This window comes from Mustela erminea, chromosome 19 (assembly GCF_009829155.1).
Source record: "Mustela erminea isolate mMusErm1 chromosome 19, mMusErm1.Pri, whole genome shotgun sequence".
Lineage (NCBI taxonomy): Eukaryota > Metazoa > Chordata > Mammalia > Carnivora > Mustelidae > Mustela > Mustela erminea.
Window position 1 is genome coordinate 46,070,895 of NC_045632.1, and position 16,871 is coordinate 46,087,765.

The following is a 16,871-nucleotide window of genomic DNA, read 5'->3' on the forward strand; positions in this document are numbered from 1 at the left end:
GAAGGCCCTGTGACTGACTTCTTCCCCTCGTCCGTGCGTTCTCAGCAGCATACTGAGTTAGAATCGTTATTTTCCTCCACTACTTTGTTTTTACCAGAGAGGGAAATAAAACACCCTTCTTGGTTTCAGGGGCCTTCTATTTTGCATGCCTCTTCTTTCCAGAACATTCCAGTTTGGTGTGAGGTTAAACTGTGCAAAATACTGTTTGAAAGAAAGGAGCAAAAGAGAAAGGAACTTGTCAAAATGCATTTGTTAGATCACGTTTTAAATGAAGTACAATTGAAGGTAGTTTTTGTCCAAAGAAAGGAAAAACCCCTGCAAATCCGCCGAGCTCCCAGAGAGCGCGCCTCCTTTGTCGTCGCCCTGACATTGAAGTGTAATTTTTCATGGTTATTTGGACTGGAAAATGGGGGGGGGGAGGGGAGAGATGGGTCTGCGATTATTTCCCATAAATGACAACACAATCACATCACGCTCCGCTACAAACATGCTCGGGGAATTTGCCTTTTTCCATTTCATGTGTGAAAGCCGAGCCGCAGTCCTGGCCCTGTGCAAATCCAAGGGAGCTAATCCGTGCTGAATCCAGGTTCTGTCCACGTTCTGGGACAGAGCTGGGTTTCTGGTTCGGGGTGGATTCCGACAGCCGTCTCAGGGCTGGGTGTGTGTTTTACACACTGGAACTCACATCTTTCAGTTATTATTTTTTTTTTTTTAAAAAGAGTGAGCGAGCACCAACTCTCCCTGCGAACAGCCACCAGGCGAGTCCGCGGACATATTTAGTTCCCTGTGCTTTGTCACTGCACACTGGCTTTCATCCTTTCTGCGTTTCTGCAGGGGGCAGCCCAGGTACTTTTGCTGAGAACGCAGATAAATGGAACTTGTTGCGATCCTGGCTCTAGGCGGTTCCTCCCTTTCTCTCCTCCCCTGACCCCCACCCACCCCCTTAATTTTAGCGGGGTTTTGACAGACTGTTCAGATGGACCAAGTGGCCTTGCCCCGGAGAGAGAAGACGGCAGGACCCATCCTCCCTGCCCAGAGGCAGCAGTTTGCACTGGGAGCTGTGGCGTGCTGTGCTGTTCACTTGGGAGGGCAGCCCCAGGAGGGGACGTTTTCTTGGGGGGCCTCCATAGGCCGTGGCCACTTTGGATCAACCCGTAAGATGCTCCCTCTCGTCAATGCTCAAGGCAGAGGTGAAGCTAAGCACAAAGCAAAAGGGACACTCCCCCCCCAGCCCCCCTCCCTGTCCCCGCACACCGCCCCACACCCCCCCATCTCCCACCCCACCCCCGCCCCAGGCTCGTGTTGTGGTTGGAGCAGACCTTGCCTCACCCAGGAGGGGCTGCGAACGCAGGCTGCAGCACGCCCGGCCTTCCCAGGCTCCCTCCTGCCACATGAGCCCCATTTTTCTTGTTTCTATAAACAGTGGCACGATCTTCAAATATACAAAAGCATAAATGGTCTCTATTCTCCAATTATTCATTTTAATAATACCCGGAGTTGCCTTCGGCATGTTGATTCTCGAAGTCTGGTGCCAAAAGGCAGGGTCACCGGGGTGGGGGCCAGGAAACAAGGTCAGGGTGGAGGCAGCGGGGAGGCCAAGGTCCTTCAGCTCTGGGTTTTCCTACAGAGCTTTTCCCGCAGGCCCTCTCCGGGGACCGGCAGGCCTCCACCACCTTTCAGGCTCTCCGCTCACCTTTTCAGGCTGGCATTCAGGAACACCAGGCCCTGTGGCCCCAGGTGCATTGGGTAAATGAACACCTCGTGGTCAGAAGACGGCTTGTGGTAAAATGACGCCTTCAAGGATCTGTGTGCGGGAGAGCTCATCCTGGAAGACGAGTGTGTGTCTCCAGCCACGCGCGCACCCCGCTTCCTCTCCTGCCCCTGTCCCCTTTTCTCTCAGAGGACGGAAGTCCACATGTAGAAACATCACCTTCGACAAGGCAGTTTTGTTTAAAACAACTAGTTAGCACCGTGGCCACATTATTTTTTGAAAAGTGACCAGGGTGGGAAAATTCCCCGCCGCAGCCCTGGGCCGGACCCCCTGGGCTGTGCCCCACAGCGGATAGAGAAGGGGCCTCGGCTGGCTGGCCTGGCCTGGCAGAGCTTAGGTTGGTAAGAAAATGAACAGGGCCTACGACCAGGGCCCATCTGGAGGCGAGACCCCCCTCTGCCTCCCCCTTGCTCTGTCCCTTAGATCCCAAGCAAGAGAGGGACTTCGGAGAGAGAGGCCTAGGCAAGCAGGGTTGCGGGGGGCAGGGGGCCAGCTTGCCTGTTGTCTCTGTGTGTCCTCATGTCTGTTGGGAAAGAGGTGGTGTCTTATCCCGAGAACGTGGGAGAATATTACACTTCCAATGAATTAAATGAGTGCTCCAGGCCTGAAGCCTTGGAGCCCCTGCCTGCTTCACGCCGCCCTTCTCCTAGGCACACCCCGCCCCCAGCCCTTATCCTTTGCTTCTTAAGGTTTCCTGCGTGGACTGGGATAGCTGGATTTCAGAATGTTCCCCTGGCCAGTGTTAGTTGGGATTCCCGGGCCCTTCACCTTGTGATTGGGCATTTCCCACAATTAATCTCTACCCTGTTAAGATGTAGAAAGTAGAATGGACCAGTTTTGCCTGCAAGTGAAAGTAATAATTCAGGTGATTACGCACAAGGAACTTTGTGGGGAGAGTTTAAGTTTCCTGTTACATGTGTCAGCATGAAAACATATAGTCACCTTCACCAAGATGCAAAGGATAAGGTGTGTTAAGAGAACGCTACACATTTGTGGTAAGTCAACCCACCTTCATTTAAGGGACAATTTCTGGGACTGCAGTATCGTCAACCAGAAAACCTAATTGCTCGAAACTATGTCTTACACACAGTCTCCAGCCACATGGCCAGGACTGGCAAGAGACCCCATTAGAATAAAACCCTGGAGGGAATGTTTGAGAAAATGTGTTTGGGGATGTCGCAGAGTGGATTATCACATCCTGGATCTGGGGGTTATTGTGCAGTTGGGAAGAAGCCCAGGGCACCTGGAGAGTCTCCCACTGGTCGGCCCCGTGGTCACCATTCAGTGAGATCATGCTTACCAAAATGTCTTGGAGGGAGAACACAGTCGGTCACATAGTTGGTCACAAGCATCCTACCATCTTCCTTTCCCTCCCTGGCTTGGAGAGGGAAGACGAGACTAGGGTTGAAGAGCTGGGAGCAGTAGGGTTGCCTGTCCATCAGCATTGCCGCTCATATCCCACTACAAGTTTCTGTTGTAGCAGAATTTTAACACACTGGGTCTTATTAGAAGCAAGTGGTCTCAACCTTAACAGTCATTTTTTTATAGGGTAGCATTTGATTTGACCTGTATTTGTGAAATAAAGCATGCGTACTCCGTAGAAGTACAGCTCTGAGAGGTTTCTTGTGGGTAACTCAAGGCCCACAGGATCGGGCACACGTTCTGCCCTTGTTTTCCAGTTGTGCCAACCACCATTTCAAAAGGATGGCACACTGACCACCGTGTCCTCTGCTGAATCTATAGCTACAGAGCGCAGCCCCTGCCGACGACTTATAGGAACATCCTAGAGTCCCACCTGCTACTCACCCTGAGACCCCGGCGTCAGTGGCCGCCACCCTCCGTGGTACTCCTGATGGTCCTACTGTTGTAGGCCTTTTTCGCTCGCTTCTGTGGTTGTCCTTGGTTAATTAGGTTGAAAATGGAGAACGGAAAAGCTTTAACCCTATCTTCAAAGTAGGCCGATTGGTTATTTTGTTTTTCAAAGAAGAGGTCCTATATACAATTAAAACTTGTTTCTGGTAAACCTCATTCCAGGAAAGATGAGCTTTTAACAAAAGGCTTTTGACAGCTGCAGGCTATTTCATTTTTTTTAATGCCGAATGAAAAATCAATACATTTTTCTGGGTTATACATATTCAGAACAGGCCTGATATTTCCATTATAATGGAAAGTGGGTGTCTGTGCACATCTCGCCTGTCAGAGCTGCACCACCGCATTTTCCAAGCCACTGCTAAATATTTCAAACCTGATTTGATTGTGGTTCACGACAGCTAATGTTTCTCAGCTCTTGAGCCTGCCGACAGGCGAACGTACTTTATTTCGCCCCCACCCTCAAACATGGCTCACCCCAAAGGAAAAGGAAAGAATAATTTCATTCTTCAGGGATCCCGGATCGTTGTAGTATTTAAGTAACATGATCACCTGCGAGCCTGGGGTACAGACACCCTGATTCTTAGGAGAATTTCCAAATTTCTGTCACATCGAGGCACTCCTGGGGCTTTGTCGGGTTTGGGGGAAGGTTTGAATTGATCCGCGTCATCCTGTTAGAGGAGTTAGGAACAGAGGGACTCATCGTAGTCATTGACTGACTCCCCTTCCTACAAGTCTGAAAGTGGTTTGTGAAGGACCCCCCCGATGGGCGTGGCCCCAGGCCCCAGGTACTCAGGGAGCAGGACTGGATCCCCCCAATCCGCAGGTCTTCTTGGGGAACACACTGGTGGGGGGTGGCGAGCGCCGACCATGACCTCTGTTCTCACTGCTGCCCGGGCCTCCGCTCATACACCAATTTCCAAGTTGGTCATGAAATTGTTGCAAATCACCACAGGGCTGCCAGTCGGCGCACACACACCTCCTTCGGGAGCAGATCTCACCGCACGCTGGGGATTTAGGCAGTCCCCCTTGCCAGCATGCTAAGCATAAGGTAGGTTCAGAGAACAGTTTGCATTTGTGGTGAACAAAGCCACCCTGACTGAAGGGAAAATTTCCGTAGCTGTGCTGTCATCACCTCAAAAACCTAAGGTGCCCCAGGAACGCTGCCCTTTTAGAATATATTTGTCTGCCACAATTCTTCCACCGGAGGGCTGTGCGCTCAGCCAGGAGACAGGCGTGAGGAGGCTGGGTTTGGCCCGAGTGCCAGTAAGTGCTGTCTGGGAGAAGCAGTTGTAAAAAGGAGACAGGGATGGAAAGAGATTTTTTAAATACCTGCAGCCACTGTTTTATGTGGGGATCGAAGGCAGAAGGGATATCAGGAAGACCTCACAGTGATTCAAGATTTGCTGCTGGTTCTCTAGCCCTTCAACAGGAAAATACATTCAAATAGAAGGGGTGCCCTCATTTGAGGGCCACTGTGGGGTGTACCCATCAAAGTCGCCTTTTGCTGTAGGGGTGGGTCGTGGTCTCTGGAGTCTTCTAAAAAGCTCACCACCTTACTTGCTTGTGCCGGGCCTGCTGCCCCCTGCCAGGCACAGGCAGGGCATAGGGAGCCAAGATGACTGCCCCATCCCGGTCCTGGCTTTGCCCTTGAGAAAACAATCCTGGTGTGTTTTGCTTGGTTCTGAGATAGTATTCAACTCCTGGGGAAAAGATGGTTTTGGTTTGTCTAATCCAGCCTTAAAGATGGCGCAGTCGCTGCTGTGTGTCTTAGGGAAGGGAAGCGACTTCGTCAACTGAGGGAAAGACAGGATTTTCCACATAAAACCGGATCGTCGGTCCATCAAGTCTTTACTTGTTCCCACTGTCAGTAGCCGATATTATTTAGGGGGGGACAATCAATTTCCATAATGACCCCCAGCCAGTTGCCACTGACTGCAATCTGTGATCTGGGAGAAATCACCCAACCCCCTCCTGCTCCATCAGCTCAGTTGGTGTCAAATATACATTCCTAAAGGGAAGAAGGCCTAGATAACCAGCCCCAGGAGGTCCGAGTGTGGATGCCTTTGCTCCCCGGGTCCCCACGTGCGGCAGACCAGGCCCTTCCTTGGGTGCCCGAAGCCTGGGTCTTAGTGAGTGGGCATTTCTTTAGGTTTGGGGGACCAACAAAACATACTCTGCCCACAAAGCATTGCGGATCTGAGCCGCCCAGACAAATTCATAGTTTGTATCTCTGTTTTTTCATCATTTCTCTACCTTTATGGTATTCAGAGCTCAGTTTTCTGGTTACTGTCAGCCTGGGCTTTCATCCATTTTAAAGAGCTATTTTCCCTCTTGCTGTTGATGATGATGGTATAAAGACAGATGGTGTAACTGCTTATGAATGTCCTATTTTATTTCCCCAGGACCAGACAGTTCACTTGAAGACGTATATTATTTCCACATGCTCAGGTTGGGCGGCCCAGACAGTGTCTGCTTCCTGCAGCTAGCTGCCCTTCCAGGCCTCGCCATGCAGAGGGCGACACCTGTAGGTCAAAGGTGGAACTGCAGGGAAGTGCCTGCTCAGCTGATCGGACCCGGCTTTTAGTTGGGGGTGAAGACTCTGACCCCCTTGTAAAGAAAGCTGTCCAGGAGTTTCTCGATCGTTTCTCCTCCCACCAACCATATAAAAGCCTTTCAGTGAATGAGTGACAAATGATAACTTTAAACCTAGGAACTGAAAAAGAAGAGGATTTGATATTTAAGTCCTAAAAATAAGAAAGGGGAGAAACAAAAAAGTCCCTGAATTCACCTCTGTCCTCTGCCCTCTCCTTGGAACTGAGCTGCCTTCACTTTTCTGCCTGTAGTAGGGCAGGGAGGGAAGAAAGCAGAGAACCCACGAGGCTCGTCGGGTGAGGGCTCCGGGACTATTCACCAAGCACCGTGCGGTTTCCTTGCTCGTTGTATCCACAATGTGCTTATTCTTCACTCTCTCTATCTTCTGAATAAGGTTTGTTTGGAAAGGCTCAGAGGACTGGGGTCTGTGCCAGAGCGACCGGGAGCTCTTCACTCTGTGCTCCGATGGCTGCGGCCCACATGCTGTGGAGGAGAGCGGTGCCGGCCTTGGAGGAGGCCTCCTCTGCAGAGCAGCCCCTCAGACGCCGTTCAGCACATCAGGGTCTTGTCTGTTTTGTAGGTGTTGGGCTGTGTCCATCTAAGGTGACTCTGTGTGTGTGTGTGTGTGTGTGAGTGTGTGTGAGTGAGGTGGACAGGAGGGGCCGTTTCAGCCATCTCTGTATAATCAAATACGATTAATACCTACCTCGCTATGGAGAGTTTGAGTCGCACCATGGACTGGGACAAAGGACCGTGTTTTGAGTGTTCTAGCTCCTTTGGGTAGACCCAGTTTAATACCGATGGATTGAATTCTGGTATCACCGTTCAAAGATGGATTTTGTAGTTACAGCGTTGAACGGTTTTATCAAAAGTGTTAAAAATGTGCATGGAACACCCTGCCCGGACATAACGAAGACCGCATATGTGTCACACCGTGTGACTTGGTTGTTATTCTCGACTAATACTTGTATAGAATGTTTTTATCTCTACTTGACGATGTATAGTGTTAATATGGGACTGTATATCAGACTGACTTCAAACCGTGGTTGCCTGAGTTTTCTCTGAACTGAGGTGGGTATGGGAGACTTGCTGTTAACTTTACTATGCAGTAAGACAAAAGGGAAATACACAGAGTAGATGTGGAGGCCTCTTACTTGGGGATGAAAATAAGTACTCTTTGATTTCATCTGGTTCCTGTGACTACCTCACAAATCCTCTCTTGGTGGGAATGAAGAAAGAATGTTTCCCGACCCCACGTTCGATTTTCTAGTCCTTGGACTTCCATTGTCTTTCTGGGAAAAATTTAGGAAAATCAGGCTCTGAACAGATACTTTCTTCCTCAAGTGTTTTATAAACCCTCTGTGGTCATTTTACTCTGAACTGCTTTTACTTCCTTTGTGTGATGACATTTAGAAGCTATTTTCTGCAGGGTTGGGAAGGATAACACTTGAAACATTGAAAGGCAGGGTGGTGGCTCCAGAGACCTAGGGTGACATTGGTCAGAGCCCCAAGGCCAGCACCTGGTCCCTGTACATCCGGGCTGGTGGCAGCCCCAGGCAACAGATGTGGGCATCCAGGTTCTCATCCCAAGAAGCTGTGCTCTTCAAAGTCTGTGGATAATGTCGCCACGAAGCCACCTTGGTTAGCCTGTCTTATTCATTTATTTAACCCGTCCTTAATGAGTGTTTTGGGTGATGATCCAGAGGACCAGAGAGCAGGAGAGAAATGTCTCACCTCCTTTCCCTCAGCATCTGTAGCATATCTTAGCCTCTGCCTTTCTGCTTGGGCAGGTCGTGTTTTACTTCAGGAGTAGGCTCGTGTTGGAAGTGACCATTCTTCTATCTTCACCCAAAGCGTTATGAGTTGAGCTGGAGAGAATTTCCATGACTAGTTTTAAACCCCAGGAGTCAGTAAAGAGTGGACTGACTTCAAAAGGAAAATATATGGTTCTCTTGCACATTTTTTCCCCTTCTCTACAAATCTAGCTTCTCGCCACTGACACCTGGCATGCCTACAGATGTTGTTTGTACAGATGTTGTTTGTTTTCTAGAACTCTTCACATTAATGAAATCCTATCACTGATATTCTGTGATCCTTGAGACTGTGAGCGACTGTTAAAAAACAGACACACAAAAAACCAACAACACCTCCTGTCACCGTCTGCCACGTGCACCCGCACTGCCAGGCCTCTGAAGGGTCAGCGACAGGGTCTGGTCTGGGCCCGGTCCAGGAAGTGCTGTGGTTGGGGCTAGGTAGGAGCCGACATGGGGCTCCTTTTTTGCATTTTTCAAGTGCAAAACACTTGCATGCAACTTCAGGAATTTAGATGGAGTTATTTCTTCAGCAAGATTGGCTTTCCAATATTAAAAGCTTCAGTGAGGCATTCAGAATCCATCTGGAAATACCTCACGTCCACACGTCTCGAGCGAGTCCGTCTCATCCCAGTTAGCAGGGACAGGAAGGCTCCGCGGCTTACCTAGACCTTGGTGCAGCTGAAGTACAGTCAGCCTTTCGGGGACCATGGTTGGGGGCGGGGGCAGTCACTGGCATCTGTGTGCTGTGGTCGTCGGTAATTCTTTGGAGCAGGAGCCAAGAGTCCTTCATTTTCTGTCCCACTTCTGATCTTTGACGTTTTGTTTTTCTTCTCTTTCAGAAGAAGCCGTGGAAGATGTTGAAGGCCCCAGTGACACGGCTGCTGACCCAGAGGAGCTCGCTAAAGACCAGGAGGGGGGAGTCGAGAAGGATCAGAGCAAGTGGACAGGTAGCGTGCGTGCAGCCCCCAGACCCCCGACATGTCTCCCCTGGGACCCTGAGGCCAGCCGGTCAGAGAGCACATGTGTCCTTCATGTACCTGGAAAGATTGTCGGTTCTGTACAGCAGGGAGAAGGATTTGGGGTTTTGTTGTTGTTGTTTTAAATTTTTTTTAAAGACTTTATTTATTTATTAGAGAGATGGAGAGAGAAGACAAGTAGGCAGAGCAGCAGGCAGAGGGAGAGGGAGAAGCAGGCTTCCCGCTGAGCAGGGAGCCCAATGTGGGACTCGATCCCAGGATCCTGGGATCATGACCTGAGCCGAAGGCAGCCGCTTAACCGACTGAGCCACTCAGATGCTTGGATTTGGGTTTTTTGAGTGGTCTGCTTCATTCTCCTTCTCTTAGGTTATATTCAAGAATTTTTAAAGCGTTTCCTAAAATGGCCGCCAGACCAGCTTGTTTATGGAGCATCCTGGTGTCTAGCTCTGTGCCAAGGGCTTCCGTGTTTTCCACGGTTCTTCCGTGGCTCCTCCTTGCGTGCGTCGCCCTTGATGCAACTCTTCCTGCAGTGACGGTCCGGTCGTCTGCCCCGACCCCCCACCCCCAGGCCCAATGGAGGGGCTTGCCCTGTACATCATGATTGGGGTCATCCCGGCATCTCCAAGGTGTCCGCAGTGAAGGGTAGGCTTCATGCCACACGTTGTGTGTCCTACCCGGCTCTCAGGGCGAGTGTCCGCACCCTGAAGCGCGCCCAGGGAGAGGCAGGCAGCGCAGCAGGACGTGTTAACAAAAGCAGAAGTCATTGAAGTCAGGGAAGTGCTGCTTCTGGAAAACTTGGTGTCGTGAGAAGGGGAATAGCCACCTCTCGAGATGATAGGATTGCTGTATCGGAGGAAAGAAGAGCCGAGGCTGAGAAGAAAAGTTGAGGTTGTGTTGAGGAGGAGCAAAGTTGTTTCTGAGAAGACTTCTCGGGCCAGGGGAGTCTCCCAGAAACCACCACAGTTATTAGAGGAAATGATATGACAAGCAACAGAAATTATTTTATTTGGTCAACCTAATTCTTACTGCCTCCCATTATTAATATTGTAATACTTTGTGTTTTTTCAAGAAAATATTTACCTTCTAGAGTCTGTATTGGTTGGGCCTTTGTTACTTTTCCAGGCACGACTGTTCTTAAATCATGCTCAGTGTTGGCCTTCACTATTTAAACAAGATACAGAATCTTGGAGAGAGGCCAGGGGAGAGCAATGAAAATCACTGAAGGCTGAGAAATATTGCCTCTGAAAAGAGGCTGAAGAAATTGAGGCTATTCAGTCTGTAAAAGAGAAATTTGAGAGGCAGCTTAACAGCTTCCAAATTTCAGGAGGGATGGGGTGGAGTCGGCGAGGCGTCTGTTCGGTGTTTCCCGGGACACAGAGACAGGGTGTCCCCGCAGCCGGGTGAACGACACGGTCCCCTTTCTAACTGTGGTGGCCAGAGGCCCACAGTTGAGAGACACTCAGGGATGGGGGTGCCAAGCACCGCGAGACGGGAAGCAAGGGCAGGCCGGGAGGTAGGAAGCAGATGTCTCTCCTCGGAGCCCTTCATCATGGGGAGGATCGCGCTGTTGTTGCTTGACACCGACCGAGATCCAGCTTTCTGCCCTACTGTCAAGGCGACGTGGATACAGAACTGCAGACAGAGGTGACACAGGCAAGAGGATTTCACACGCACCGTTAGAAGGCCAAGTAACCTTCTAGGCCATCTGTCCTTTGTTTTCAGAGTTTGGGTCCCTGGGTGCTGATCCTGGCCTTGTCACTTCCTAGTTATGTGACGTCACGTCTCTGGGCCTCTGTTTCTCACCAGAGGTGGGGATTAAAAATAGTACCTACTTTCAGAGGATCCCTGTGACGATTATTTGAATTTGAGGCTCTTAGAACAGTGCCTGGCCTACAGGAGGCTCTATATTAGCAAGGTTTTTGTTGTACTGTTTCAATAAGTTGGTTAAATAAGACGAGGACAACTAGTAGCAGTATTTCTTCGGGTCCTTTCCTGTGAAGGTGAAACTGTCGCTGGGCAACCTGTGGCTTCAAGGAATTTTGAGACGTGGAGGAGGAGCAGCACATAAGAACCTACTGGATCGTGCCATCAGCCTGTGTGGGGCGTGGCCTGCGCTGTGTGCGCTAAGGACACCGAGTCAGTGACACGACGTGACTGCCGTTTGCGAAATTCCTCCTGTGCGCCAGGCCCTGTACCGGGCCCCTCTCCTGGGCTCCTCTCGTTCCCGAATCAGTTCAGGGCAAGCTTTGCTGAGGGTGGTTCAACTAAACGGCCTTCCGGGTGTTTCGAATTCAGTGGGCGTGTGTCCTCGCAAGAGCCGGCGGACATGCCGGGCCACCAGGAGCCCCATGAAAACGAGCGTCTTTAGTAAAGCCCCACTTTCTCATTCGCCCATTCATTCGTTCGTTCGCTCAAGCAGCAGGCTGTACCTCATCTCCGGAAGACCGAGACGAGACAGAGACCGTGGGAGAGTGACTCAGAGGTGCCCCTTACCAGTCCCGTAGTAGTAAAGAGAGAAGGGAAAATTCTTCCCTGACTCCTGCGAACCGTCCTCTTTTGACCTGAAGCATAATTTTGTCTATGTTGTCTGAGTGTGTAATGACAGGCTTTATTAAGGTGCTTGAGCCGTTTTGCTCTTGGAATCGATACAGGTAGCAGCAGTCTCTGCAGTTTTCTTTGGGATCCTTACTCTTTTATAAAAAACAACAACAACAACAACAACAAAACAAAAAAAAATTACGTTTGTTCCATTTATGCCCTAAATTGAGCTGTTCCTATCTGATTAAATGTGATGGGGAGTGCTTCCTCCCAGCAAATAAATAAATAGTGATTTCACAATTTGTTCTGTTGATTAGTGGCCGCTCATGGTGCAGATTAATAATATTTCAAATGAGCCTGGATAATTGGCATTTTCTCAGCTATTGATTATGTAGTTTGGGGTTTGTGCCGGAATGGATAATCTTCACTAAAAATTTTTAGTCGTTTATTTTTATGTTGGAAGGGGACTCCGGGTGTCCTTTCTGGTGTCCGTGGGCCACCCTCTCTGGGCTTCTTTTATTGTAAGTGTCAGGTCTTTGACCTCAAGTGACAGCAGGGCGGGCAGGACCATGGTTTGAATCCCAGCAGTGTCAACCCCATGGTCAGAGACTGGGCCACTACCTCGTGCAGGGCGTTGGGCAGAGCTCCCCCGATCCATGAGGTGATAGGCCTTGCTTTTGGGGGATGTAGCAGTCCCCTGGGCTTTTGGGAAGGGCTGTCATCCTCAGGACAGTGTGGCTATAGATCAGGGCCGTCCCACAGACCTCCCTGGACTGATGGAGAGGTTTTGCCGCTACCCTGTGCAGTTATCCAGTAGCCACTAGCCATGGGGGCTCTTAAGCCCTTGATGTGTGGCCAGTACCCCTGAAGAACAGAATTTTCTTTTTTTTTTTTCATTGTAATTAGTTGGAATGTGGCTCTTTAAATCTGAACAGTGCAGCTCTGGATACTCAGGGGGAGCAACGCTGCCCCTGAAAGGATGCTGCCTTCCCAGTTCTTACTAAGGCTATGCTATGCTCTACCTGGGTGCCAGGCACTGTTCTCATGTGCCGTGCCCGGTCCTTCCCAGCAGGCATGCCAGGAATGGCGCACAGGTGCAACTCTATGGCCCTTGAGTTGGCCGAGGGGACAGGGGGAGGGGGGCAGGGGTGCTAGATGCTAAAGCAGGGTCAGTTGGCTTCATCTGCCCATACTCACTTGCCATCGTATTCTGTGAGCGCCACAATGGGAAAGAGTCGGAAAGCTCTGCTTGACCCATGTTATTTCATTGGGTTCCCGCCCCTCTGTGAGACAGATGCTGTAAGCAGCACCCCGCACCCCTGGGCCCCCGCCATTGTGCAGAGAAGGGAACTGAGCCTGGCACAGCTGAGCTTGTGCAGGTTGCCAAAAGGCACTCAGCGAGGCTCAGATTTGCAGACCAGCCCTGCTGCTTAGGACGGAGCCCACACTCATACCGGGCCAGTGTCTCTCCAGGAATGGGATTTTTTCTGCAGAATCATTCAATCTGGCTTTCATCTCCATTTGGAGTGTGGAGACTAGCATTCTCCCAGAGTTGTACAGCAGTGACAGTAATGTGACAGCCAGCGGACTCGGATGAGGGGATTGTCCCTCGTTGTAAGTCCATGCCTTGCTCCATCTGAAAGCAGGTTGGTGAAGTGTACCACTCAGTGAGTGGCATTGGCTTCTTGAAGCCTTGGGCATCTCATCTGTAAAACATGGACAGGTGACAGCCACCACCACCCCCTGCGTTCCATCATGTGGGCTCTTGAGGGCTCCGTGATGGCAGGGGGTGGCCCGTGATAAACCCTTCAGAGATCCCATCTATTCGGGGAGAGCGTGATGTACTCTTGTGGGCTAACAGAGGGTGTAGGAAGGTTCTTTGAAGCTAAGTCTCCTTCCTAATGCACAGCAGTTTCCACCATCCAACTTTGTGGTTTTTCTCTTGTGAAACATGAAAATGATCCCTTGTTCTCTTATAGCAGTGTGGATTTAAAAGTGTGTGTTCTAGATTGAAGAGGCCCCAGTGTCGGCAACTGAACAATAATTAATGCAGTGATTATCCAATCAACTGTTAATTGCTATAAATTAAGTGATATACAATTAATGTGATGCTTTATCACCAATAATTAGGGGGAAAAATTGAACTCTTGGCAAAGAATCATAGCAAGATGGTTATTTAAATCCTGTAGCCGCCATGGTTTCCAGCCACAGAGCACTAAACCGGGTCTAGTTAACCTAATTTGAGACAAGATGACCAGGGGGTGTTGGTGCTTTCAAACACAAAGATGGGGCCGTACCAACATGATAATGCTTCAGAGGTCCCTCACTGATATCCGGGCCTGTATTTTTGGAAAATTTTGAGTCACAATTATAGTTTGAGTGTTGTTTTTCTAGGGGAATGGCCCGAAGGGATTTTATTTTATTAATTTTTTTTTTTTTTTAAACCCATGGTGCTCACCTAACACCAAGCAATTAGTGCAATGGAGCGTCCCTGATTTGAATCTATGGAAGATTGCTATTAGAGGAGGTATTAACGGGCCGGCAAGGTCTGGGCGGCTGTGTGGGGAAAAGTGTGTTTATGGAATATGGTGCTGGCAGGCATGATTTCAATCGGGTTTGACATGTTTAACATAAATGTATAGTGTACGGCTCTTGCGGCATATGAATAATTCCTGCAGACCCACTGCCTTTCTAATTACCGAGGTTGAAAAAAAGCAGGTCAGGCACATCCTGGTGGAAATCTATTACCAGCCCTCCCCTCTTCCCCCTGTTGTTTACAACTTCGTATAAATAAGGATGCCGTCGGATGGGAACTGAGTGCCTACAGTGTAATCTGTGGACAGAGAATGGAAAGGGGCTGAAAAAATACCCTTCTCCCCCCGCCCCCCAAATTGAGTCCATTAAAGCAAAAGCCAGTGTCGGTGGAGAGGGAGCATTCTGGGTTTGGAGAAGCGTTGGCCTGCTGGGAGTCCGAAGCCGCTGGGCTCGAGGCCTGGTTCTGCTGCTGAGATGAGCCGCATGGCCTTAGGTCTGTGGTCCTCAGTTTGAAAATCTGTAGAATGGCAGGTTTGGACTAAGGAGGTTCTTGCAGTTCTGGAATTCCTTTAAAAAAAGGTGATGAGGGGAGGAAGAGCTGTACAGGAGCATCTCGGAGAAGAAGAATCTCTAAGGTTGGAATGCAGGTCGCTTGCCAGGATCTCCCTAGTCTCCCACCAGCTGAGATGGCGTGGGTCAGGAGCTGCACCAAGGGTGCAGATAGGTCCCGTGGGCTTTCTCCGGGACGGTGGGACAGCCCCAGGCCGCCTTTCTTGGTGGGGCATCAGAGCTCCACACACTCTCACTTGGTCCTTTGTGACTGGGTGCTTTGCGCTGTGGTCAGAGCCCCATGTCATGAGGGCAGCGGGGGAGGAGCCCCTGGAGATTTGGTGGGGCTGCCTTTGAGTGCTGCCCATCCCGGCTCTGTTTCTGGCTGGAAACCAGGCTCTCCACCACCACTACCACCACACCTCTGTACGAATCACTTCAGCCCGAGTCTGTGTCCTTCTGGCATTTGGTCCCGTTTTTCTACCTCACCCCAAAGTAGACTTGTCTTTGCAGTAGGGTGTGTGCGAGGGAATGCTGGGAGCCTGGCTCGCGTGGCTCCTTTGTGGTTCGCACTCCTGCCAACGGAAACCGTTTTCGGTTTTACGTTTCACACACGGATGGGAATTGTGCAGCTCTGTGGGCTTTTCCAGAGTCCTCTGTTCCCCTCCCCCACCCCCATTCCCCACCCTCCTTTTTTTCCAGGCCTCTTTCAGTAGAACTTGGCTGTTTAAAGTGACTGCAGGCAGAATTCTGCCTCACAATTGGAAACAAACCATTCAAACTATTTTTATGTTGGGAAGCAAAAATAGACATAGGGTGTGGTGTATATCTGCACTCGCCTGAATTCCAGTAATTCAAAGGTCTTGGCTTTGAGAATTTATATTGTAAATTGGAAGAGAGGGAAAAGGACCACATCAGTTGAGCAAATATTTTTGCATGCAGTAACAAAATTAGCGGATAATCTAAGGCAGATACGGGAGATGCAAAAAAGTAAGGAACTCACTTTCTAGAAGGCACAGCAGATGTAATCACGTAACTGTGGTAGTATGATGAGCTGCTCATCAAGGTATAGACAGAGGGCAGTGGAAATGTCGGTTAAGGAGCAAATCATTTTTCATCGCTGTAGAAGATACCTTACAGATTTGCATAGTACTCCTGCAAAGGGGCCATGGGACTCTGGCCTTTGTTTCAGTCCGAGCTTTCGTGCCGACGGGAGAAGCACTTCTGTCATTAGAATCTTGATCATGGTTTAAAACAACAACAATGACAACAACAAAACTCACCATAGTGACATTCTCGGGGATATCGGAGCAATTTTCATGAGGCTGTAACATTCTTCCCGACGCAGCATTCTCTCTGTTTTGCAGACTAGAGAAGTATGACCCATAGGTAGCGAACACCTGGGTGCCAGATGGGTGCTCAAACCCCAGTTTGCCTTGTGGGTCATAAGGGATAGATCCCCCACGTCCTAAAGCTGAAAAACACAGAACGTGGCAGCTTTCTCTTATTATGTGAAGATTGGAGGAGAAGACTTGACAATCTTGTTTCTCTAGCTGTCAGAGAGCATTGTGACTCTTTATGATTTGAACTTTGTGGCATTCATTCATTTTTGTTTGTTTGCTTAATAAGACTTCCCTTTTTTAGAGCAGTTTTATTAAGTTTACAATAGAACTGACAGGGAGGTTCAGAGATTTCCCATATACCCTTTGTGCCCACATAGTCATACATACATAGCCCCCCGCCCCCCAAATAATCAACATCGCTCACCAGGTCTCATCTTGGTATTCGGCACAGTACAGAGAAAGGGGAACTTTTTTTTTTTTTTTTAAACCAGTGATGAACCACTGACACCTTAGAAATCACCCAAAGTCATAGTTTATCTTAGGATTCAGTCTTAGTATTATACGTGCTGTGGGTTTGAACAGAAATATACTGACATATATCCATCATTATATCACGTTATATATTTCCACTGCCCTCAGAGTCTTCCGGGATCTGCCTCTTCATCTCCCCTCAACGTGGCATCCGTTCTTTTCTGTAATCTCTAGCACTTAGCGAGTGCTTGATACCGTTCGAATGTTTCATTAACGACCGGTTGCGTGAAATAATGTGACCATCAACATTTTCAAATCCAAGTCATTCTGTTTTCTGCTTTTTAGATGGCAAACCTGTGGGTCAGTACGATTGCTCCATGTTAATATGGGGAAATGACAAATGTAGGGT

The 16,871-nt window shown here is 49.5% G+C and overlaps 1 protein-coding gene across 2 annotated transcripts in view; it reads left to right on the forward strand.

The window, feature by feature from the left end:
* Window positions 1-16,871, forward strand: part of ZFHX3 (zinc finger homeobox 3) — a 159,171-nt gene that overhangs the window by 102,008 nt on the left and 40,292 nt on the right. For both annotated transcript variants that reach the window (XR_004281115.1, XM_032323796.1), the window contains exon 4: window positions 8,889-8,996. Coding sequence is in view for 1 of the 2 variants with exons in the window: in XM_032323796.1 (XP_032179687.1) it covers window positions 8,889-8,996 (108 nt within the window). In the remaining variant the exon portion in view is untranslated. The remainder of the gene's footprint in view (window positions 1-8,888; window positions 8,997-16,871) is intronic.